General features: G+C 43.4%; 1 protein-coding gene across 2 annotated transcripts in view; it reads right to left on the minus strand.

Annotated features, from left to right (window-relative positions):
* ENPP2 (ectonucleotide pyrophosphatase/phosphodiesterase 2) overlaps window positions 1-26,530 on the minus strand; it is a 144,530-nt gene that overhangs the window by 104,837 nt on the left and 13,163 nt on the right. Inside the window, exon 1 of one of the 2 annotated variants that reach the window (XM_019810218.2) lies at window positions 5,112-5,314. The exons of the other annotated variant lie outside the window; for it this stretch is intronic. Within the exon in view, the coding sequence (XP_019665777.2) occupies window positions 5,112-5,132 (21 nt within the window). The 5' untranslated portion in view covers window positions 5,133-5,314. Of the gene's footprint in view, window positions 1-5,111; window positions 5,315-26,530 lie in introns of those variants that run through there. 2 annotated transcript variants of the gene reach the window in all.

The raw sequence follows: 26,530 nt of genomic DNA on the forward strand, positions 1-26,530 counted from the left end.
TGTCACCTCAGAGAGACAAGCACAATGCTAATCTCCCTTCCACATGAGAGTGAAAGATGGGAAGACAGACATCAGAGCCCTCTAGGTCTTCCCCTTGGCAGGGAGAGGTCCTGCAGCCACCTTCCTACAGCTTTCCCACAGGTGGTCTCTATTTGCTTTGTATCTCCCCGTGAGCTTAATTGTTCTACTCTTGTCCTCTTCCCTCTACCATGGGGGTTGGGGTCACCATCCTCTTTTGTTTATGTCACCACAACACCTCCCCTCACCAACCTCCCTCCAGCCCAGTGTCCATTCTGCAGCCAGAATGATCTTTCCAAAACTTAAAACTGGTTGGGACCCTGCCCTGCTCATAACCTTAATGATTCCCTTAATGAATCTCTCCTAGGGATCAATTACAGCTCCGCCACATGAAGGTCTGGGCCCTACCACCACTCTCTCTCTTCTTTCTCATCCCCTCATCTCTCTGCTCTCCCCACACCCACCCCCATTTCAGTTCAGCCTACTAAAGGCACTGTCACCTACGTTTGGAACTCTCTTCCCTCCACCACCTGCACCTTGAGAATCCTAACTCAGCCTTTTGGACTCAGTTTAAATAGCACTTCCTCTAAGAAGTCTACCCTGGTCCCACTAAGTCTGCATTAAATATTCCTTGTTAAGTAGTTCCATAGGGACATAAGCTTCCCCTACTAAAGCAAGTATAACATTGAATTTAGATCAGCTGCTTATTCTTCTAATACCTTTGCTATATTGTGAACTCCATGAAAGCAAGTCTAACTTTTTTAGCACCATTATCATTAGCATCTGGCACAATGATTGGTACATAATAAATGCTTTAAAAATGCTAATGGGTTAACATGTATCAACCAGAACTAGATATAATTGATATGGTCTGCACAATACAGAGGAGAATGACTGTCACCTTCCATGATCTATATTCTATACCTTTTAAAATAAAACCTAACATTATTTTAGAGGATACCACTCACTATTGATTTTATTGTCAGTTTAAACTCCTAAACCTTAATTGTATGAAGTCATGACTTTTATCTTAAACTTTCCCTCTGTCACTTCCTGCCCCTGCCTCTTTGCCCCTCCTCTCTTCCCCTCTCTTTATCCCTTTTCCTCTCTCTACTCACTTCCCCACACTTCTCCTTCTCACACAGATACACCCAATGCTTTGCAATTGACTTTTATGACCTATGCACAATACATTTTATATCTATTTCTGCATACTTTCCCACAATGCAAAAAGCCAAAATAGACTATAAATGATTAATAGTTTTTGTGCTCCTAATCCTTACGCCTTTTTCTAAGTAAGTATGATTGATGTATTATGCCTTCATGGATGTCAATGATATTGAATAAAAGAGGGATAAGAACAGAGCCCAGAGCATACCACCAAAGACATCCACCTGTTAATCCAATAGCCTTTAACAAACACATTGAACCAGGTAGTAATTTAGCCCACATGCATCCTCTAATCCAAGAATATTGTAAGATCTGGGCCCTTCCTGAAGTCAAGGTTTTGAACTGATTGGTGATAATTAGGTATAACCCTATTCCAGGTGCTTTATTTTAGTTAAAATTCCCAACACCCATTATCCCTTTTTAATAGATAATCCAACTGTGATTCAGAGAGAAAGTCACACACTAGTGAGCACCAGAGCAGGAATGTGAGCCCAGGTCCTGTGACCCCAGGTTCAATACCACACATTACACTGGGATCCTCTCAAAAGAGAAAATATGCTTAATTGGATGTATGCTGGCTCCTACTAATCACCACCTACCCTCCCAAATATCTGCCGAATGAATTAATCCTTTGACTAGAGATTCTTTTTTTTTTTTTTTTAACCTTTGACTAGAGATTCTTAACCTGAGGTTCATGTCAACTCAAAGGAATCCAAGAGTGGACTTGTATGAACTTCCTGAAAGTTTACAGAAAGTGCCCTGTGCTGCATCTTGTCCATTTTTACTGAGAAGAGTAATGTCCATCCAGATCTTGAAAGAACTATGGCTCCAAACAAGAACAACTTGCAATTTCAATAACTCTCTATCGAACCTAACCATCACTCACCTCCGTCTAGAGTTTCAGACGCACATACTTCTCTTTTTGGAAAACCAAAGCTGCATTTTCTCCTCTCTAGTCTCCCAAAACCTCTACCACACTCGAGCCACCCTTAGAGATCTCCTCTGCTGGTCCCTTCCGAGGTCTTGCAGACCTGGTATCAGATGATACCAGCTTGTGTCTTTGGTAGCAGCTTAATCAAAAGGCTCTCCTAGAAGCCCACCTATCTTCCCTATGGCCCTCTTCCCCTGCTGGCTTCCAGCTGCAAAGGACTCCTTCACCTTCACAGAGCCAAAGCAAACCTGCAAATGGCTTTTCCTGCAGCTCTTCCAGGTCTTCAACAAGGTTAGGTAGGTGCAGGGAGTAATCAGAGAAGCTCATGAGTTGAGATGTGGACTGGAGAGTGAGCTGGGAGACTTGGGGGAAAGTCTAAACCATTCTTTTGTTAAAAAGGTGAAGACCATGCCTTTTCCTGATAATCATGGTTGACCTTTGCTCTTCATCCTTTACCATACTGTATTTATAGATTGTATCTCTCTCATCCTATTCAATGCCTGAACATAATAGCCATTGACAAGAATGGCACAAGAATTCACACAAATTCACTGAGCATCCCAGTTGGGTCCAGGTAATAGGCTCTAAGGATGTTAAGACAAAAAGGGCTGATCCCTGCCCTTGAGGCGTTCCCGGGCCAGTAGGAGACAGACAAATAAATAGATATGTGCAAGAAGGAATGGCAAATGCTCTGACAGAAGGAATAAAGTAAGCTCTGGAAGAATATGGGAGGGCCACCTAACCCATTCCGGAGGATAGGGAGCAGATGGTCTGGGTAGTTTCCAAGAGAAAGTAGCTCTCAGCTGAGTCTTCAAGGAAAAATAGAGACATAGACCCAAGAGAAGGGCAAGGAGAAAAGTCATGTTTCATAAATAGCTTAATATGCCTAAATTTGCAAACAATGTGCATAAAATGTGGAGAGGAAGGAAAGGATAAGAGATGAAATTGCAGGGCAGGGTAAAATGCCAGTCGTGGAGAAGCTGTGCACACTGGCACAACATGGAAAAAAAAGAGGAATCTACTGAAGGCTTTTTAGAAAAGATCTGTATGAGATTTACATTTTAGAAAGATCATTGGACAGTGTGTTGGGTGACAAGATAGAGGGCGTGGGATGGGTAGGACTGGCCCATGAGTGGGAAACTTTGACTCGAATGGAATGTGGAGAGGTACTGACTTCAACTAAGACAATGGCAGGTAAGATGGAGACGCAGGGATGTGTGTGAACTGTATGAAGCGGGTAGAAGAGAGACTTGGTGCAGTAGAAACTCGGGGACTGATTAGGGGTGAATGAAAGAGAGAAAGTTACTTAGGATGATGCTGCAGTGTGTGGCTTGGACCCGGGGCATGCCATGTGAGTCGTGGCGAATGGGAGAAGAGGAGCAGGCCTAGGAGGAAGAGGGAGAAGACAAGTTCAGTTTAGAACACGGTGATCTAAAGGTGCTCCCCAGGACATCAAAGTGGAGATGTTTCATGTAAAATGTTGGTATTTATGAGAAAGATCAGAATAAGTGGCAGATTTGTATGTAATGGTTGCAGCCTTGGGAGCAGATGAGATTTCCCAGGGGACGAAAAGGGAAGTGAATCGAGGATTCTCTGCTGAAGGGGAGACTTTTAAAGGCCTTAAATCGGCACTGAGAAATTCAGAGGGAATCCAGGACAGAGTCAGGAGATAAAGAGGGGGTGGGGGAGGGGACGACCAAGGGTACAAAACGACACAGAGAAGCCAGAGAAAGCTGAACTTGCTCTCGGGTTCAGAGAGGTCTCTGGTGGCCCTGACCAAGCTCTGCCTGCAGAAGCCAGGGTAGATGCCACCCAAAGGGGTGTGAAGCCGTCCCTGGGTCCTGAGGGAGTGGAGACAGCCAGTGTCACCCACTCTCAAAAAGTTTGGTGGGAAGGTGGAGGACAAAATGGAGATGGGGAAGAGCGGAAGCTCCGTTAACATGTAACCAGCTGAGTGTGGAGAACCTCGTATCCTCCATGGATCTGAGCATGAGATAAATACATCAACAAATACCACCGCCGGCTTCCCTCTCTGTCCTGCTGAGCGCTAGAAAGGCTTTTGTTTTCACTCCCTTTATCAGTGAGAAATGGCTCTGGGCTTAACCTGTTAAAATGAAACCAGAGTGTGGCAGGGCAGCAGTGGAAACCCTTTGACCCACCACTTGCGCCTGCACACCGGCTGTGCCCACTGCCCCTTCCCATCCTCCCCACCTGCTCTGTTTGCCCTGGGAGATTTCCAAGTGCAGATCAAAAGCACCCCTACTCAGTGGAGACCCCGGACTCCCTCAACGCTTATCCAAAATTAGCCAGATCCATTTGAAAGACTTGTTCAAATAGTTAAGTACAAAGGGCCGAGAGAGACTGGCTTGCCCGCTGTGTGCACGCCAATCAAATCTTTCCTTTGTGGAGCCCAGGAGGGGTCCCGGCCGTGCGGAAGGGGCTCCCTCCATCTGCAAGATGATTCTCTTTCCTTTGGACACAAGTGTAGGATCCCAGGGAACATGACTGAAACAGATGGCTTTAAAAATCCCCATCCTTCCTGCAAAGCCCTTGTGCAACAGGTAATAAACAAAACGCGGAGCCGCCCGCGGCCCTGGGAGGAGACGGCTCACAGCACCCTGAGCCTGCCAGTGCCCGGGGGAGCTCCCGCTGGGCACGGGTTCGGGCCCTTGGGCGAACGGAGACTCGTCCACGACCCCTCTCCGCAAGTCCCACCGGCTCGTTTTCCAGAAACGAGATACACGGTATTTACAAACCCACACATTTCTCTGGCAACGAAAACTCGAAACGAGTTCAGCTCTGCATCTTGCGCGCCTGGAAATTGCTCCAGCTGAGTGCACGGGAACGCAGCCCAACAGGGACCGTTTTCCGGCAAATCCGGAGGCCCTTTGCAAGGTTTCCCGGGCGGACGGCACAGCAGCTTGGACTCGGGAGCCCCAGCAATGGAGGACGGGGAGAGAAAGAGAGAGAGAGAGAGAGGCGCCTACCGTACCCGATCGGCGCGGCGGGTCATGCTGCGGGCGTCTGGGCGTCTGGTCCGGCCCCGGCGCTGCGGACGCGGCCTCTGCTGCGGGCCGGCGGACCTGTGAGCTCTGCCCCGGGACGGCTGCCCCGGGCTGCTCTTGTTTGCACTGGGCCGTTTGCTTTTGGGATTTCTCCAATGCAGATGTAGTCAGGGGGCCGCTGTCCCGGGGGACAATGATTCCATTGGAAGCTGGCCTTTGACAAGACTCACACATGACCTTTGACTAAAATGGCTTTGGGGAAGGAAAGTGTCCGGAGGCTGAAGATGGGGGCATCCAGGGCAGCCATCCACATTCCCACCCCCAACAGTGCCAAGTTAATTTTTCATCCCGTAATCTTTCAAGGAGAGTCTCCACGAGGTTTGATTTGCCATTCTCCTTCATTCCATAGGATTCTTCCCCTGCTTCCAAAAGGGTTTTGCTGCACCAGTTTCCTGCCCTGCTGCTGCTGAGTTCCCCGAATTAGCCCCTCCAGGTTAAACCCGGACAGAGATATACTGGATAAGTTCCTCTAACATTTTCGGGAATAATACCACCATTTCCCCCCTCCTTTAGAGCATGCTACAGTTTACAAAGCGCTTTTCACAATCCCGCTGTCATTTGGCCTCTCAAACAATGCCGGGGAGCCTATTACTACCATCTTACATAGAAAGAAACAGAAGCTCCAGAAAAGTAGGGTATTTGCCCAATCACCCCACCAGAAAGTGAAATCTCAGTCCTCTAAATTGGCAGCCTGGCCACTTCCACAAAGTACCCACCTCCCTGCCGGGCGACCCACAGCTCGAAGTCAATTATAAACACACACACTGTAACACACAATTATAACATGCTACCGTAGTAGTGGCTGCAGCTATTTAATTTTTGAATTACGCAAGTGTTAGAAATTGCTATAATATAATAGCTGTTTTGGTTCATGATATCCACAGATGTCTCAAATCTATTGAGTACATTTTAATTGTCTGATTTTTCCCTTTAGCCGCTGCTAAAAGGAGGCTATGGGAACCAGCCTGGCCACTCTAAGGTATGGGTACAAACCATGGGTTCCTTAGGCTGCTACAACAGTCCATCACCAGTGATGGTCAGGGCCTGTTCCCCTCTCTTTTCTGGGTCCTTCCTTCCAGATGATGAAAGGGGACAGGGGTGTGGGATTGTCAGCAAAGCCCTGAACAAGGAGTCAGTATCCCACAATTTTATTGTGTGGAGAACAGCAATGATGGTCTATAGAGCTGCCCAGGAGACATCCAGTGTGTCGGGTGGTATCGCTCTCATTTTTTTCTTCAGCTTAGGGAAGGGGAGAGGGGGTGATACTCACACTCATTCTGGAAGGACTGTAAGAAGTCAGCCAGGAGAAGAAGAGGAGGAAGGACATCCCTTGAGCCAAATACCACCTACAAAAGCCGTCCCGGTGCCCTGGGCAACTGAAAATAATTCCTGCAGGCAGACAAGCTCGGTGTGGGAGGCTGAGCCTGGAGAGGAGGGTGTGGGTTTGGACTCTGACCAGCCTCCTGTATCACTCTAGAGAACCTGGACATCATCCTGCAATGCTGAATGGGTTAATACAGCTGGTCTGGGTTATCAGCGCTCATGAAAAGGATACAAGTCATATGTTGTTCCACAACAAGAAAAAAAGATCTATCAACCTAGCTTGGACGTTATGGACATTAGCTTCCTCAGACACGTGTGGTTCTTCCTCCTCGCTACAAAAACAGAAGCGAGCTATTTGACCTCAGTGAGCCTCAGTTTTCTCATTAGTAAAATGGGGGTTATGGTATCTGCTAGGAGGATGAAATAAAATTATGTAGGTAAAACCTTTCACTTTTCTTTTGAGACACAGTAGCACTCAATAAAAGGTCGCTCTTGTTCCATTAGAGTACTTGGATGTGCGCCGTGCCTACCTCGGAGCAACAAGGAGGAAACAAGGACAAAACAAGGAGCTTCGTCCCTACCAGTTCTCTCATTCCCTTCTCTCCACCACACTCTTGACCTTTGACTCATGAAGGTTTGTCCTTTGTTCTCTCCCCTTGTTATCTCTCAGCTCTTCGATGTGACTTCCTTAATGACCCAGTCTAGACTTTAATATCAGTTTCAATCTCTCGCTCCTTCCAAACTCGGAGTTTGTTCGTTTCCTTGTCCTAAACCACTGCTATACCCATCTATCTGCAACCCCCCCGAGATGCAGTTATCTGCTAGCGCTACACGTCACCACACAGCCATGTCCACTGGAACCACCATTTACGCATGCTCCGCAGCCTCGCCTGGGTACCCACGCCCACACCCACACTTGTGATCTTTCCAAATGTCCCTGACCATCCTATCTCTCCAATTACACAAAGTCACCCTTCCCACCTCCTCAGAACTCTGAGCTCACTGCCACCTGGCTCCCTTTGAGCAAACAACCTCCTCTCCCCTGACAGAACCCTGTAGAGATCAGGAGGGAAGGCTACTTCCTGTCTCTGCACTAGGAATCGTATTTCCTGCCCCAGCTCCTTCCCTCCCACCTCAGAGGTGCCCCTCCTTCTGTGTGCTTTGGAATCCCCCTCTTCCCATTTCCTCTGGAACATTCTTTGATCAACCATCACCCTATCTTTCAGTTTCTTCTCTACTGATTTCATTAGTTCATTTATTCGATAAACATTTATAAAACAACTATAACATGCAGTCAGCACCTTTGATTCTGGGCATAAAAGGATAAATAAAACACTATAAGCTATAAACACGTTCAAGTCTCTTCCATACAATGAACTCCTTTTTCCTAATGTGGCTGGAATATGTGCCTGTTCCCTATAATGACAGCAACAATGAACACACACACATACACATACCCACAACAAACACACTTGCCACCTGCCTGGAACATACTTCTCATGAATCTTCGAAGGCCAGTTTTCCCTTCAGAACCCAGTTTAAAGTCACCTCAAAGAGACCATCCTTGACTGGCCAATCTAAAGAACCATCCTCTCCCTCACTGTTGGCTGTTAATCTTAATTTACTTCATATCATTTATTTCACATTTTAATGAGAGACTCCTCTGTTTGCTTGCTTGTCTATTTTCTGTTCCTTCCACTAGTCTGAATGCCTATGAGGTCTGGGACTCTTTTATTCACTGCTGTATTCCCAGTGTCTAGGGTGTACCTAGTAGGTTCTCGGAAAACCTTTGTTGAATATAAACTCCCAAGTGCCAGGACCATCTTTGCTCTTTTTTTTTTTTCCATCTCCATTATACAGCCTACTGGTTTCCAGAGCTGACTGCAAATAGAATTCCCTGAGGAGCTTTGAAAAATTCTGATCCCCAAAGCACCCTAAGACCAGTTACTCTGGGGCGAGACCCAGCTATCAGTTCTTGTAAGTTTTCCAAGCAATTCTAAAAGCCAACCCTGATACCACTGACCTAACTTCTGCCTTATACATAGGTGAGGCTCCATAAAGAAATGAATGGATGAATGAATGATTCAAAAAATGGTGTCACTTAGCTCCTGCTTATCTTGCAATCCTCTTCTTCCTGGTCTTTCCACACAATGGACTGTTATCCAGGCACACAAACCAAAAGACACTCACCTGTGCTTTCATTTCTCCAAGCTTTTGCATGCTGCTATTTCTTCCTAGACCACCTCCCCTACGCCATCTTGGCTATCTTTCACTGGTCTCCCTGGTAAGGCCTAGGTTTGGACTCAATACCACACCCTCTCCCAGGTCACCCCAGTGTGCCCACAGAGCTCTGAGCCTCCTCTCTCCTTGCATTTATATCTGTGAGAGAAGGCTTGCTATTGTGTCAGGACCCTTCTTGGCGAGAGACGGTGGGGAGGCTCCTTGTCTCCTCATGTGTAGCAGACTCCCATCCAGAGATGGCACTCCACAGATACTGTGGAATGAATTCACAGATTAACAGATCAACACATGGATGAATTTTTGAAGAGATAACCCTATGTTTATTTTCTGGTTTTTGTTTTTGATTTTTGTTATTTAAGAGCTGTATTGAGTTATAAATCACATAACACACAATTCCTCAATTTAAATTGTACAACTTAATGGTTTTCCAGATATTCACAGAATTATTCTAGAATTGATATTTCTGGAATATTGTTATTACTCCAGGATGAAACCTCATATCCATTAAGTCACCATCCCAACCCTGGTTGTCTCCCCAGCTTCCCAACCCTAGGTAACCAGTAACCTATTTTCTGTCTCTATAGATTTGCCTACTCTGGACACTTCATATAAATGGAATCACCTAATAACTTTTGGTTTGTGTGTGTGTGTGGCTGGCATCTACTTCCACTTTTGAAGACATTTTTGGCCACAAGCATCCCTTTCACATTGAGTTAATATGACAGAATACAGACTCTGGAAGACATCTTGGAGGACAAACCAAGGCAGTATTTCTTGGACCCTATTACACAGCAATCTGGTAAATTATCCCAATTCCTGAGCTGGGAGAAAGGAGATAGAGAAGCTAAGCTACACCTGCTACCACAGAAGAAAAGGAAAGGGGACAGATCCCAGGATGGCTCAGCTGTGCCTCACCAGCCCTGACTGAACTGCCCCATTGGGGCAGGACCTTCCGTGCCATAAAGACTCCATCTTGAGGGCAAATGGCCTAGGTCAGACTTGAGCTTTGCCAGGCATTAGCTAAAACTCTTCATTCGCTGCCGCCTCATCTCTAAAAAGGAGGATAAAAATGATTCTTGTCTTATAAGCACCACATCATGGTATTGTTATCGGAGGAAATGAGGGGATGCGTATCAAGTGCATAGCACTGCACCTGAGACATTATCAATGCCTGATAAATATTTATGCTGCTGTAGCTCTTGAAATTTGGCCATAACGGTTTATATATCATTCTTCTAAGTAAAATTTAATGTGGAAAGAGGGCTCTGGTGCTTTAAAACATAATGCAAGCCACTATTCTAAGAAAATTTCATACACCATGCACATACGCACTGCCAGATGGTCACCTGCATCCTGCTTGATGAGAGTGGGGGACAATGGCAAGATTTAGCTGAAGCTGAAGAGGAATTATTCATGGGGAGTGGGGGAGGTAGTGGGTTAGGTCCATTCCTGGCATAAGAAGCTGACGGAAATAACCTCGTTCTTCCCACCAAATGTACACTGGTTCCGCTAGCAAGCGGGGTTATAGGCTCCATGGACCTGAGGGACTGAAGTCCACACCCATTTCTTTCTTTCTTTTCCTTCTACTGTTCTTACATACATACCTGCCTGTGGCAGCCTCTGCTAAGCCCTCCTGGGGTGTCTTTTCAGTACATCTCATATCAGCACTTGGTGGCTGACCCTTGGTGGGCTATCTCATGATCAGACACAATCATCAGCAGCAAGTAGACACAGGCTTTACCGATTTTGCTACCAGCTGGTCTGACACTTATCCTTCCAGCTCCCAGGGCAGCTGTAAGCATCAAGCGTCTTGGTAGACCCTTGTCTGATCCACTGCTTTGAATGGTCTTCCCTGCACATCCGGCCAAACTCCATTCGGATTCTACTCAACTGTCTCTTTCTTGCCTTCCTCCCCTCTGTGATCTCACAGTCCCCTGGACGTGCCTGTGGGATGGCTCTCTAGCTCCAGTTATCACCTGGATAGATGACTGTGAACAGCTAAAGCACAAGGACATTTTTCATTTATCTTTGTGTTCCCCATGAATATCCCTGGGCCAAGCACACAACGGACATTCCTCTTATTTGAAAGATAGATATTGACAGCCTACTGGGTGTTGATACTTCAAAATGCCAATATTCATAGAAGCTTGGGATTTTCACCCTGAAAGGAATTTTGAGACAAGGAGGCCCGGCTAAGTGTGCCAGTGCCTGAGTAGGGAAAATTTTGGAGCTGGTATTCAATTCTCTCAACACCTTGCTTTTTTATGATAGTCCCCCCCCCTTTAGTTAAAATAACAGATTTTTAATGTGTTTAGGAAACTAGGAGAAAATATGAATGATTATTTTGTTCATTAATGGTTTTTTGAATTCAAGAACTAGCCCTGAAAGCACCCCTGAGTTGGTGACTGAGGATATGAACACAGACCAACCCAAATCTGCAGTATAGCTAATGCCACTAAGGTCTGACTCTGTGCTTCTCACACCCCCGCCCTGCTAGCTCACATCTCACCCACGCCAGGCCAACCACGGGCCTGTAAAAATTTAACTTGATGTGATTGCACAACCGTGAAAGCCCAAATTGCTTTTTGAGGTAATGAATGAGATTCTTTAATTGCCTCGTGAAAATGTTTCCAGTGGGAGGAAATACAGAACAAGTTGTCACAAACATAAATGTCCCTGTCAGGCTCCGGTGAGGTTATTATACTATCAAAAGACGTAGGGGGCACTGATTTGGGGCCAGCTTCGGAGACAAACAGAATCTTGTTCTGTTTCTCTTCCTACTTCTTTGTTGAATTTCTATTGTTAAGAATCCTTTTGGAGGTGATGGATAGGTTTATTACTTTGACTGGTGTATGCATATGTCCAAACTCACCAAATCATATCCATTAGATATGTACAGGTTTTTTATATCAGTTATAAACTGATATAAACTCAATAGAGTTTTTTCTTTTTTTAAAGAAACTATTTTTTCATGGAGTTGAAATCATGGTCCAGCAAGCCCAGCATTCTGTGTCTCTCAGAAAGGCAGACTTTTGGTAAGAAGGAGCAAGACTATAATTCCCACCTAGCTCCTTGAAGGCTGCTGCTGAGTTTCTCTTAATGACTCATGATGGTACTAATTCCAGTGAATGCCACGACTTTAGGTTAGGCCACCATCATCTCTTAGCTGGATCACTGAGGAAGTCTCCTTGACTCCCAGTTTGAAGTCTTCTAACTTATCTTCCATGCTACAGCCAGAGTGAGGGTCTGAAAATTCTAACCTGACCACTTAATTCCTCTGCTGAATACCCTGCAGGGTTTCCCATTGTCCTGAAGATAAAGGGTCAACTCCTTAATATAATTTAGCAATAATCTGGTCAAAGTGCCGTCTATAGACAAAAGTGCTGCCCATAGCTAAGGAGTTGAGTGAGCTAGAGCCCAGTCCGTGTTCCACATGCTAAGCCATGAGCCCCGGCACTGTCCCACCTCCGCCTAAGACTGAGGAAGGATTAGAGGTGTCCCCTGGAGGGCCTATTACTTCCTGCTGTAGACGCGTATCTAATCATCCCCACATCTGCTTCTATCCTAACCTCGGGCACTATAATCCCACCATATTAGCATCTCAAAATTTCCCTCTGTCTTGCTTCTGACCCTTTGTCCATGTTTTCCACACTTGAATTTCTCTTCATTCTTCTTTTTGTCTAGATAAGTCACATTTCCTTTCTGCTCTCCACTTCGACATCACCTTCCCCGAGCCTCCTTGGACTGTGTTAAGTGCCCCTAATACATGTTCTCAAAACACCCTGTGTTATTTCATAACAGAGCACTCATTCTACAGTCTTATAATTGCCTATTTATCTGCCTTTCCTTGAGAGCACAGACTGTATCATAGTATTCTGTAAACTCCTTGTCTAGGTATTCAGTAGTTATCTGTTGATCAAAGAAGTGAATGAATAAATGGATGGATGCATAAATATGTTACAAAAAAAAAAACCCTTGAACTCATGTTTCCAATAAACATCACATTTTGACTGAAAGAGTTCCAAAACTTATTACTTTGTCTTCAATCTATTTTTTTCTGCCTTCACAGAATGCACTTGAAAGGATGGCTCTCTAGGAATTGGGAATTCATTTTAGTTCATCCAAAACCACAGCTTCCCCATTTTACAGAGCTTTGGGTGTTTCCAAGTGAAAAGATGGTCTTTATACAGTGTCTTCACTTATGAGTTCTGCCTACCCTCCCTACCTTGGCACCCAAGGCAATGCAGTAGAAGGCCTTGGAAGGCCTTGAAAATATTGGCACTCATCCTGTGGGTGACAGTGAGTTCATGAAGTGTTTTAAGCAGGGGAGTGACATATCATACTTGTGTTTTCAGTAACTGCTTGAGCAGGGAGCTGAGAGAGAAAGCTACTAGAACAGTCAAGGCAAGAGATGAAGTCCTGAACCAGAGAAGGGATCATGGCAATGGACCGGAGGATGCAAAATCAAGAAATCTTTAGGAGAAAAAATATCTCTTGGATTTGATTAATTATGGTTGTAAATGAGGGAGAAGAATCATGGATGATTCCAGCATTTTGAGCTTCAGCAACTGGGTTGCTGCTGGTGTCATGACCTGAACTTGGTACTGTGAAGATAGTGAGTTCACTTTAAGATGTGTTCAGTTTAAACTATGGACTTTCATACAAAACCAAGGTAGAAACCATCTCTGTATACCCAGTTTCCCGCATATCTTATACATGGTAGGTACTCAAAACGTTTCTTTGAATTGAAGGTGCAATACATCCGACACACAGAATTCTCAATATCTAACTTCAACTGTGTGTTTTGTCAAATTCGAAGCAAAGACCCATCTAACCATACTGCTCTATATTAACAGAATATAACATGCATCCATATGACAAGCTCAGAAATTTCAACCCCCTGGAAAGTGTGACTAAGAGATTTTACTGCAACAATAATTTTCACAAAGTGGTGGAAGGAGTCAGGAAAGAGGATATTATAGCAACCACAGATAGGTCCCGGGCTACACTTGGCTTGCAATTTCACTACAAATTTCAGAGAAACCATAAAAGATTCGAGTGAAATCTGGTTGGTTGATTAGAAACATGTGAAGGAACACCAAACAGGCACGTGGTTCATATTTCCTACTCTGAAGTTGGCCAAGTATTAATCATCATCCTCCCTGTGTTATTCCAGAAAACAGAATCACTCCAGCTGGCCTTTTGGAAGGACAGGACCTGGGTCAGGAGAACATCCACAAATCTGGGACGTGCAGAGAGAAAGAATTAGCAAATAAATGCCATGCTGAACTTTCTCCATCTGCCTCAACACTATTCCTTACCTTACCCTCCACACCCCTGCCCTCAGGCCAGTCCACACTCACCTCCATATGACAGAGGAAGAGAGACTTGGGGATAGAGCCTCTCAATGAGAACACTGTTACTTCATCCTGAATCCCCCTCCCTCCCCAGCACACAGATTCCAGAATGGAACAGGCACAGGCTTGGGAGCCAGAAAGTCCCAAATTTGAAACCAAACTCCACCATTTACTTTGGTTGATTTACCCAAACTCTTTGAGCCTCAGATTTCTTCATTTGCAAAACAAGGCTAATAAGACCTACTTTGAAGGGTGGAGACCAAACAAGGTAATTTATGTAAAACACAGACATGGGTGTGATATCAGCAAACATGTATTTGGAGCCTTCCTGTCCCTTCCTTCTGTATGATGACCTGCCCAAGCAAATGTGAAGCCCAAACTGTCCTTGAACACACATCCCACTCACGGGAGTCTCAGAGGAATGGTTCCACTTTACACAGCAACTGGAGACCTTATTGAGGTGCTGTGCAGAAGATCAGTTTCATCTAGTCCTCTTGGGACTCATAGAGCAGGTGAGAGGACAACAAATCTGGCCTCCCTCCGATGAAAGTCTTATGAGAGCAAGGAGGACAGACAAGCTCATTTGGGGTCTCAACAGTCAGGTCAGACCTCAGAGATGAGACCTCATTTGAACTGGGCTTTAATGGATGAGTAACATTTCCTGGGATAGAACCAGAGACTTCATACAAAAGTGGTAAATGAATAAAGACACTTCAGGTCATGATGTGCTCAAGAAACAATAACTGGTTAGCTATGGCTAGAGGAGAGGCAAAGGAAAGAAATGCTCGGAGATGAGAAGGACAAGTTCAACTGGGTTAGTTTGTTAAGTGTTTTTACCATGATGGGCGGAGCTTCTGGACTGAATCCTATAAATAATGCAGACACGTTAAAGAGATCTGAAAATTTCTCTTTTGCGTCTTATTGTATTTTGGTTTTAGCATTTTTCTATTCTCACTATGAAAACCAAACATATACTAAAAAGTATTCAAACAGTACAAAACAATATAATAAAAAATGAATCTGTCTTCATCCCACACTACTGTGTCTACTCCTTATTCTCTTTCCTTTCATGTAAATACATATAAATACTTTCTCTTTCCATATAACTACTCTTATAAATTTGCCTGTGAGCGAATACTTACACACCGTATTGTATGTACTTCTTTCCTGTTTTGCAATGTATTGTGGAGATCTTTATGGTTCAGCATATATAATTTCACCTCCTATTTTTTTAAAGATTGTACGTACGTACGTACGGAGAGTGAGCACGAGCAGGGGAGGGGGAGGGGCAAAGGGAGAGGGCGAGTATCTCAAGCAGACTCTGTGCTGAGCCTGGAGCCTGGGGCTGGGGTTGACCCTGAGATCATACCTGAGCCAAAATCAAGAGTCGGATGCTCAACCTGGGGGACTGAGCCACCCAGACGCTCCTCACCTCATTTTTTAAAATAACAGCAGGTATTCCACACTTCAGTTTGTGCATATCTTTTATTTAACTGATCCTCAGCTGGTGGATATTTTAGCTGTTCCCAACTGTTTATTATTACGAACAAGGCTGCAATCCACCATCATATCTTTGGAAGTATGTGAGAATATTCCTGTAGGAAAAAAAAAAAAACCCACTAAAAGCAGAATCGCTGGGTCAAAAGGTATGTGCTTTTAAAATCTGAGAGCTGTTTTCAACTTGCCCATTAGAGAAAGTATCTATTTAGACTCCCATCACCAGAGTATGACTGTGTCTGTTTCCACATATCCTTGACATTACTCCGTTATCAAACTTTTAAATCTTGGCCACTCTAGTAAGTTAACCTTTTTTAATTTACTGTTTTGACTTATAATTCTTTCACTGAGTGAAGATGAGCAACTGCTCGTGTGTTCATAAACCATTTGTACTTCTTTCTCTGGGAATGGGTTTTTCTTTTCCTTGCCAATTTTTCTATTAGTTTGTGGTCTTTTCCTTGCTGATTTATAAGAGCTCTTTATATATTAGGAAAACAGGCAAATTGACCATGATTTTGTTTATGGCTTCTGGGCTCTATCCAGTTCTTAGAAATGTCTCTTCCACTCCAATATTATTTTAAAATCCACCCACGTTTTCTTTCATACTTTTATGACTTCCATTTTATGTTTACAATTTTGATCAATAAAGAGTTCATTTTGCTACAAGGTATCGGATATGGATTTCATTTTGTTATCCGTCCTCTGTGCCTTTCTTTTAATAGATGATTTTATCTCCATTTAAAAATATTGGCAATAGACGTGCTTGTTCTTAGTCCCCTTCCCTTAGTTATGTTTTCTATTTTTAATGTTTCCTTTGTTTTCTAATTTTTACTACATGGTCTGTTTTATCTTCTTTGATATATCTGCTTTTCTTTTTTTCCTTTTTCTTTCTGGAGAACTATGGGATGAAAGAACAAGGAGGTCCGCCTGGCACACATATGAAGCCTCACATATGTGAGAAGTGTTGTGTATGTGTGTCCGGTTATATACAGCAGATGGCTCTGATGGGATTGCCATCTACCATCTCTACTGTACCCTCCCCTCTGAGAATTCTTGTAAAGATGGCACGCCTGCAGGATTCTCTCTTGGCTCTGCTTCTCATGACACTTCCCAGTGCAGAGCAAGGATTTGGACACTTTCCTAGGCTACCCACAACCCCACAAAATGTTGTTGCAGGCACAACTGGCTCTTCAACAATGTGCTGCCTCTTTCTGGAGACCACTGTGGAAAAGTAGATTTACTCTAAGTGTCTTCCCTCAGTTAGATCCAACTGTTACTGTGTTCAGCAATTACTTTTCAGAGCTTGGGCTTGTAAGTATTTTCTAACTTACTTGAAGACAAAACTTTCTTTTCTTTTTTTCAGTTGGTTTTAGAAGACAGAGCTGGGGTAGTAAGAGCTTTATTGCCCTGTTTTAGGCAGAATTTCTCCAGTGAAGATAATAAAGCAGGAGAGAATATATTGATATAAAACTATGATTTTGACAGACAGACTAGAGCAGGGAAGAGAAGGGAGGCAGGGAAACGGGTTAGAAAGCTAGCATGATCATTGACAATGGAAGAGGTAAAGCTAATCTGGACTAGGGTGGCATGGGGAGGAAGAAAGTCTGGGAGAAATCCTACAGGCCAATCAACAGGACTTTGTAGCTGATTAGAAAGGATGGTTAAAGAAAGGTAACTTGGTAGATGGCCATGCATTAGCTGATAGAGGAAATCTAGCAGAGGGAAGAGTTCATGCTTGCATATGTTGAAGTTGCTGGGACATTCAGAGGAAAATACAAAGCAGGCTGTTGGAAACCAAGGTTTGGGAAAGAGGGCAGTGGGTGTGGATTCAGACGTCTCCAGTAGATTAAAAGCTGTGGTGGCTGGAGCCATGAAATAGATTAACTTGCCGAGAAAGACAGGATGAAGTAAGAGGGTGAAGATAGACACTGGAGAACACCAGTCTTTCAGGGGCTGGTGCAGAATGCTGTGCCAGCCACGGATAGAATTGGATAGAAGTAAGAAGAAAACAAGAGATGATGGCATTGTGCAAAACAATGAAAGAGAGTGCCGAGAAAGGAGGTATGCTCAGCAGTGTCACATGTTGAGAAGGACTAGGAGACAAGCACTAAAAATTGCCCACTGAATTTGGTAATTGGTGAGAGCAATTTGGGGGGCAAGGAAGGCAAGTGGAGGGGAAGATGGTAAACTAATATTAAGTACCTAATTCCTAGCAGGCAATCCACTGGTGTTTTGCATATGTCATTCCAGTTAATCTCTGCAAAAATCTCCCAGAAGAGGAAACAGGAGCTAACAAACATTAAGTAACTCTTGCACCATCAAGAAGAAGCCAAGGAGGCAGCTTGATTTACACCCAAATCCTGCAGTCAAAGCACGATCCTGTTTCCACTATGTTAAATTTCAAGTCAGATTACGGAAAATTAATAAATGCCTGTAGCCTAAAAAAATGTAATGTGTTTCAGAGCATCATTTCCTAGTGATTTCTATTAGAAAATTATTGCTGGATTCCTTTTACAAATTCTGGCTGTCATGCAAAAGGCGCTCAGGACTGTGTTGGTACGATGCTAGCGTACCGGGCTCCCTGCAGATCACCCAGACTGCATTGGCCTCATTCCTGGCAATGGTGAGAGTCCAGAAAATGTTAACAAGCTAATAGAGGTCACAAAATTAGTGTCCAAAGAAAGGCAACAAGGCAAATATCCTTATGTTTTCCCTGCCCATTCTTTAGCAGAAATTTCTCCATCCTGAGTTTTGTAGAATTTCCAACTATGTCATAGAATGATGAATACACAAACTTTCTTGACCTGTGAGCTTTTGTTGTAATTCTTCTTTCTCAGGGTGTCACCTGTCTTGGATTCTGTCTCTCCTACAGTGCTCTTTGGTGCTTAATGCAGTGCCTGACACATAGCAATGAATGTTTGTTCTCCTGAGGGTTGTTTTTTTGTTTTTTGTTTTTGTTTTTGTTTCAAGCTGAGGTCACTGCAGGTGGTTCTATAACCCACTTGCGTGTCTTAAAAAAAGTATAAAGACATCAAGGCTGGAGCACATAATTGGTACTCAACTTCATTGCTCAACTAATTCACAACCAATCAACAAAAGAAATTGGCTGGAAGGGGTTCCAGCAACTTTATAGTTTTCCTCCATATGGGAAAATGATGTTTAATGGACATACTTCATAATGGGAACATATTTAAGGATTCTGGAATTCCTCTATGCCGTTTCTATCCAGAGCACCTAGCCCCTAAACACACAGAATCCTACAAGGAATGGCATTTCCCATGGGGCCACAGGGTCAGGACCCATATATACAGAATATTCACAGAAACAATTCCACATGCCAACGTCATCAGAAGGCAAGAACAACTCCTTGGTTTGGCACTCCGGTGACTGAATTTGTAATGCTTCTTCCCGTCATCTTCCAGCTGACGGGAGGATGATGAAATCCTCACATCTTTTACTAGATGTGGTTTTGGGTTTACATTTTCTCAAAGAGGAAATTAATAAGAAAAAATGACAATAAACACCATCATTTATTGCATGTTGCACATGTGCCAGGACTGTGGCTTCATTCTTCCAACAATCCTATGAGTTAAGTTTCTTAACCAAAGTCACACATATGTAGTAATTGGCAAAGCCAGGGTTCAATCAAATCTGTTTCTTACTAAATCTATAATCTTTATCATGAGACTAAAGACTACTGGCCCCCATTAAAAAAAAAAAAAGCAAACAAAGAAACAAAAACCTGAAATATCACAGTGAAACTTTCCTTTCAATAGGTTGGAGTTGTGTCAGATCTTACCAATTTTCTTCCTGATCTTCTCTCTTTAGTACTGGAATTCCTATATAGGTGGGCCTGTGGCCCCCAGGAGAAAAAGACTACATTTCCCAGACTCCTTTGCAGCTAGCTCTGGCCAGGACTGAATTTTGGCTATTGTGATATAAGCAGAAGTGGTGTGTGTAATTTCTTGGAAGTATTCTTAAAGGGAGAGGGCGCATCATTCTTCATCACTTCCCTCCTTCCTATTTGCTAGAATTTACATGTAATCATTAGATTTCTCACAGCCATTTTGGAATGGAAGCCATATTCCACAGTTTATAAGAAAGAATTGTGTCTTGATCACTTGCACCATGGAGCGCTGGCTACTGACTACAGACATCTTGAATGTGGGGTAGAAATACATTTCTACTTAAGCTACTGCCTTTATTTCCTGTTTCTCACAGTTGGGTCTAAGTCCAACCAATGTAGGAGTCTTACGATATCTTGTTCATTATGATACCTTTTTTTTTTAAAGATTTTATTTATTTATTTGACAGAGACAGCCAGTGAGAGTGGGAACACAAGCAGGGGGAGTGGGAGAGGAAGAAGCAGGCTCCTAGTGGAGGCGCCTGATGTGGGGCTCGATCCCAGAACGCTGGGATCATGCCCTGAGCCAAAGGCAGATGCTTAACGACTGCGCCACCCAGGCGCCCCGTTCATTATGATATCTTTTATTGTTGTTGAATGTAAGTTCATTAAGTTAAACTGGTATTGGGCATGCTAAGTATTATAGATAACAGTGATTAAGATACAGTCTTGCTTCAAGAAGGTTTCAATTTGTGAATGGGAAGAGGAGACATGTCCACCAGACTACAATAAAAGGAATACCTGGTATGTGAGTTAGTTCTATGCGTAATGTATTTTTAGGTATGTTTTGAAGTATTTATACCTAGTTTCCCCACACTGACAAGGAAGAGAGCACAAAATAATTTTTTCTGTCTTGTTTTGTTTTTGGTTCTTGCTTACTAGCAGGTAGTCAATAGTTTGACCAATTGAAAAATATATTCTTCAAAGGATCCACTGCACTTAAATAAACGTGGAACTTTGTCCATTTCTTTGTTGGAATCTCTAACCCTGTACTATCATCCGCCTTCTGTACAAAAGGAAGATAAAGATTATAAGAAGGGGGGCGCCTGGGTGGCACAGCGGTTAAGCGTCTGCCTTCGGCTCAGGGCGTGATCCCGGCGTTATGGGGAGTCCCAAACCCCATGCTTCCTTTCCTTACTGTAAGATAAGGACTTGGGGTCCCTTTCACTAGTTTTGTGCAGAGGATACACTCAGAATGTGCTGGGAGAAATCCTAGAGGAGTGTTCTCAGAACTTGGAGAATAAAGATGTAGGTTGGTTCCAGTTCCTAGATTCAATTCCATGTGACCTCAACAGATTGTTTCACCTTTCTGGGCCACAAGGTCCTTAATTAATAATAATAAATTAATTAATGGTAACAAGAGGGGTTGCTTCAATGGTCTCCAAGGTCTCATCTAGCACAAATGCTCTGTGACACTACGGCTAGAACAAGACCTAAGTAGGGAGATGGGGAACATTGAATTCAGTTGGGTTGAATTCTGATTCTTCCACTAATTCACAGGATAACTTTAAGAGAGAGAAAGAGGCAAAGTCTGCTAACCTCAGGTTCTTCCCTATAAGTTACAGAAGATGAACAAGATAGATGTTTTATAATATTCCTCAAGTTCAACTATTCTGTGAATTCTTTATGCAAAATTGTTTTCTTCGTGGAAAAAAACAAATTAGCAACATTATTAAATGTAAAATCAATAGGTGGCACTATTCAAAATAACCCCAAACTGTTCCATGCACAAAGTAAAGATTTTTTTTTTTTAAGTTACCACACTGTGATAATAACAAAATTGGCTCAGGGATGGAATTTTGCAGTATCTTTCATCATTTCACACAGGCACTTAAAGGTCATGACTAAGGTCAGAAATGAAAATGTCCTCTATGGGAACAGAAGTGCCTTTAACAAGCATAGAGGTTCCTGTTGATATGCATAACGAACAATCTTAACGTCATGTTGTTCCCCTTGATCCCAAGTCAAAACGTTTCCTCTTATCCAAGTCCACTGGAAGAAAATTATGCGGCATCATTTATCCCTTCTTTTCACACCCTTGAAATCCTCCTTTATAGTAGATTTCAGCCTAAGGCCGGCAAAGTCTGTTTTTTCCTCTTCAGAGCTTGCACATTGTGTACACACTGCCAGAGCAAGACACTCTACGTCAGCTCGAGGCTGTAACTAAGGACTTAGTAAACAAAACAGGGCTGGTTAACATAGCTTAGTGCCAAAAAAATTGAAAAATTACTATCTTCATCAAACAATAAAATCCTGAGTAAATGGAAAACTTTAACGCTTTGGATTTTTCAAGCTGGTTTTCATTTTGTTGAGGAACATAGATTTACTTACCTATTAAAGGTAAACTTTAATAAAATAAACACCCCCGAGCTTCTCCCCTTCCTGTGTCGAGGCTGAGGGTTTGAAGCTCCATGTTAATGGGCTGAACTGTGTCTTTCAAAATTCGTACGTTGAAGCCCTAACCCCTAGTGCCTCAGAAGGTGACTGTGTTTGGAAACAGGACTTTTAAAGAGATAACAAAAGTAAAATGAGGTCATGAGGGTGAGCCCTAGTCCAATCTGATTGGTGTTCTTATAAGAAGAGATTAGGGCACAGGCAACACACAGGAAGCTAGGAAGCCAGAGGAGAAGGGGGCCATTTGCAAGCCAAAGGGAGAGTTTTAGAAAGAAAACAACACTGTTGACACCTTGATCCTGGACTATTAGCCTCTAGAACTGTGCGAAAATAAATTTCTGTGGTGTAAGCCACCTGGTCTGTGGTACTTTGTAATGGCCGTCCTAACACACTAATACACTTTGCATTTTCTATCTCAGATTTTATTACACAAACGGTGAGACTCTAGGGTCTCTCAGAGCTTGGCACATTGCCTTGGACATCACAAACACTCCACTTATTTTTCAAACAAATTAACTAATTCATTTTAAAGTGGAATCACCACTCACCTAGACCTTCCATGCTTCATTCTCTGTGAGGTGATACATGGCAATGAAAAGACCGGCTGTTTCTGCTTTCATCCTCCTCTCCCTTCCCCTCAATCTCTGGCCAGCTCCTGCACTTGAGTTCTTGCTCTGTCTGTGATGAGAGCCAACCGTCTTCTTCTATTGCCTTCATTCGTGTTTGGGGTTCCGCCGGCTAGATAAACTGCTACCCAAAAGTCGGGATGTGATCTGAGCCTCCTGAGCTGACAAGATGCTGGCAGAGTGAAGGGAATTGAAGGGCCAGCATTCAAGGCCTAAGGAAACTGAAACTGATCCACTCTGAGAGTTGAGGGGCTGATAGGGAAAATCATCTAGCTACCTGGGGCCATATTTGCCCATTCTATGTCTTCTCTTTAGGTTTTATGGAGTTGAAAATTTACTTGCACTCTTCCTTCCGGTCCACCCAAATGGGGAGGGCCTCCATCACAACATTTCTTTTGAGGTATTCTTCCCTTCCCACGTTGCATCTCAGCTATTTATGAACATGTCTCTACGGGACTGTGGAGGTGTGTGAAAGCAGGGTATCACTTTAATCTTTGCATGGAGTGCCTGGCCCCCAAAGGGACCAATAGAGTTGCTGTTGTTGTGGTTGTTTATATGAATGAACATCTCCAAAATATGTCAACCACTCATTCAACCAATTATCTATTAAGTGCATCATCAGTGCTGGCACTGTGCCAGATACAGTGATCTAGAAGTGTCATCGAGGAACTTCAGAGCACATGAAAGTACCATTAAGTGAAAGGCACTGATATGATGTGAAGTGTGCTGCAATGTGTGTGCAGTGTTAATGGGAATGCAGCAAAATGAAAAACTAGACAATACAAGGGCAAGGGCTCCCCTCTTCCTCCCTACCTATCCCAGCTGTCCTTCAGCTTCATTACTCCAGTGGTATTTGACTCGTTACAGAGAGCATGGATTCATCTTATAAATGTTTGTAAGTCCAATTGTCTGAACTTTTAAAAAGCCCAGCTTAAGTTTTATCCCCTTGGGGAAACCCTTGATGACACCAGGATTATGTTATCCCTCTGTCTTCCTTATAGTCTTTATCATTGATTCAGCACTGACTCCAAGACCACCTAAAGGGATACTTCTCTTATTCACTTGAACTTCGACTTTGCACCATGCATTGCTTGTGTTTTTTACACCTGCTTAGAGACTGCGAGCTTCCTGAAGCAGACACCATGTATACTCATAGAATGTTAGAAACTCAATGAACTTAATGGTTATTTGCTCCAACTCCATCTTTTCCAGGTGAGAAAACCCAGAGGCAAGGACACTGACACTTGCCCATATGAACATACAGAGTTAGTAAAAGAAGAAAACTAAAAGGCAAAGCCAAAATGATTTGAAATGGTTATTAGGAGGCTGACAGTCCTGACCTATTTTTTCCAAGGGCCAACATATTTTGGAGGTTTTTGTTTCTTTCCTCTACTATCCTCTCTCTCTTGAACCTGGTCCTTATAAAATGAAATACAGGGATATTTTGTCCCTAATTATCATCCTTCTGTGTGGGCACATAGCAAAATGCTGTAGCTACAAGCTTAGGGTTGTGTCAACTCCACAGACTTTGGAATCAGATGGTCTGGGTTCCTATCACATATTTTCAACTGCTTTTTGTTGTTCTTGTTAACTTTGGACATCTCCAAGCCTCAGTTTTCTATCTATAAAATAAAAATTCAGCAGCTACCTGTTTTGATCTCTTAACAAGATCGGACTTCTAAAGCATTGGTATGCTTGGGACAAAGAACACACTCTTTACAACTGTTACGAAATTAGATGCAGAGCTTTTGATAGCATCTTGACTTGATGAACATGACAAGTAGAGGTAAAAATGATAAGAAAGTTCACGACGTGTAAAGTCATCATTAAACTCTTTGTACGCAGTTACACAATTCAAACCTCAGCATTCATATAGTACTACTTTTCTAAAAAAAATTTTTTTTAAAGATACAAAAATCCTGCCTTTCCAACCAGAAACGAAGACCACTAGAGATGCCCCTTCACTTAGTTAAACTAGTTCTCTCAGAAAATTCTTCAGGGAGGGCATTTGTTTGTGTTTGCAAGATTGGAGGACAGGCATTCAAGGTGAAAGCCATTATTCGTTGTGTTTAATGCCCTTTCCACTCAATACAAAAACAGGAATCAATTAATTTCCTTCAGACATCAACCAGTCAAGTCTGACTGGCAGCATCAGAGGTTTCTAAGGACTTTCTTTTGTAAATGATGTCATTAAGAGCCTTGTGAGTTTCCTTCCTCCCTGGCACGTGTCCTTCTTAATAGTAGAACATTCAATTTACTGCTCTTTTTCTTTCCTGATGGGTAAATAAAAATTTATGGTAAAAGTATGGAAAACAACCCCCATTACAGTTTTCCTTCAGCTCTGCCAAAACAAAACAAAACAAAACAAAGCAAAGTGTTGCCACAGAACTTAAGGAATACATATACCAGGAAAGGGATTGAATGAGTTTCTGAGTTAGAGCAGATTGTGTCAAAGCTCACTGGAGAACTTTTTGCCATGTACTGAGTATCTTGTAAGAAGCTGCTAAATGCCTTTTCTCTCCTCCTTGAAAGTCCAAACAAAACAATCCAGATACGCTCACAGTGGTAGTCTACTGAACACAATGGGGATCAAAGGACATGTGTATTTCTACCTGGGAGTTAATGTAGAATAAGGAGTGGTTGTAGAAGGGACAAGAAAGGGCATCCTCCCCTCTGTTCCCGCCTTTCCATTTCCACCAGTTAGTGCATGCACCCCCACGTGTTAGAGACTTACAGCAGGATGTGCCCCAGCAACGTGGTGGGGTACAGATGAATTTCGTCTTCAGGAGCAATCACGTTAGGCAAATCTATCATATATTTGGCTGCTTAAAACTTCACGTGGTTCACTCCCAGGGACTCTCCACCAAGGCAGGACTCAAACAAAACTATGATAAAATTACCCTAAGGGTTTGCTAAACACACAGATGCCCAGATCTTGCCCCTGGATACTGATTTGGTGGGCCAAAAAAAATCTGAATTCTTAGGGCACCTGGGTGGCTCTGTCGGTTAAGTGTCTGCCTTTGGCTCAGGTCATGATCCTGGGGTCCTGGTATCAAGCCCGGCATCAGGCTCCCTGCTCAGTTGGGAGCTTGCTTCTCCCTCTCCCTTACCCTTCCCCCACTCATGCTATCACTCTCAAGTAAATAAATAAAATCTTAAGAAAAAAAAAAGAAATCTGAATTCTTAATAAGTAGGCCAGGTGGAATTGTGATATAGGTGCTCAGAACGTACTTACTGAAAGACTTCCCAGGATAGTCTGTTAGGCACCATGTCCTCCTCTTTCAAAACTCATGAGCCCCAAGTCCTCATCCCCACTCTCAACTTGTTGTCTCATTGGAAATCAGCAGCCTGACACAGAAAAGGGCATAATAGCTGGAAAAATCCTCTCCCAGAAATGTTATCTATTTTAATGAGGGAGAGAGGTCGGTTGGTTTAAAAAAAAAAACTACCTTCACATAAAGGACAGTTGGACACCCAAGGCAATTAGGAGCATTTCGGCACGCGAAGGAAGGGGACAGTCTGGGGCTGAGCTGAGTAGTCAGGGGGGTACCTGCTCATAAGTCACCGCAGGTGCAGCCCTGTCTAGCAGAACAGAAGAACCCAGAAAGCCCATGTCCAGCTCTGTCCGGTGAGCCCAGGGCTGGTGATCCTACCGGGCAGTCTGGTCCACCATAACCCCGAGCGAGCCACTGTGCTTGGCCCTTTGGCATTTCTACCTATCTATCCCTGAATCTGAAATTTCTCTTTCTTCATTCTCATAGTTTCTCAGGAGACCTGAGGCCACACCACAGCTGACTCCCACTCTACGTTCTACCCACCAGAGTCCTGAATCACACCTGCTTTGTTTGGGATCACCAGTTACCAATTTCTTTTGCCGTTGTATTTTATGTTGCACTTTTCCAGTGCAGAATGTCACTGATCTCTAGAAAGCCCTGGAAAGTGAAGATGATATCCTCAATTCTTTGTGGCACTTGCCTCCCAGCACTTGCCACATGGTAAGAAAA

Source organism: Ailuropoda melanoleuca, chromosome 9 (assembly GCF_002007445.2).
Source record: "Ailuropoda melanoleuca isolate Jingjing chromosome 9, ASM200744v2, whole genome shotgun sequence".
In the NCBI taxonomy this organism is placed as follows: domain Eukaryota; kingdom Metazoa; phylum Chordata; class Mammalia; order Carnivora; family Ursidae; genus Ailuropoda; species Ailuropoda melanoleuca.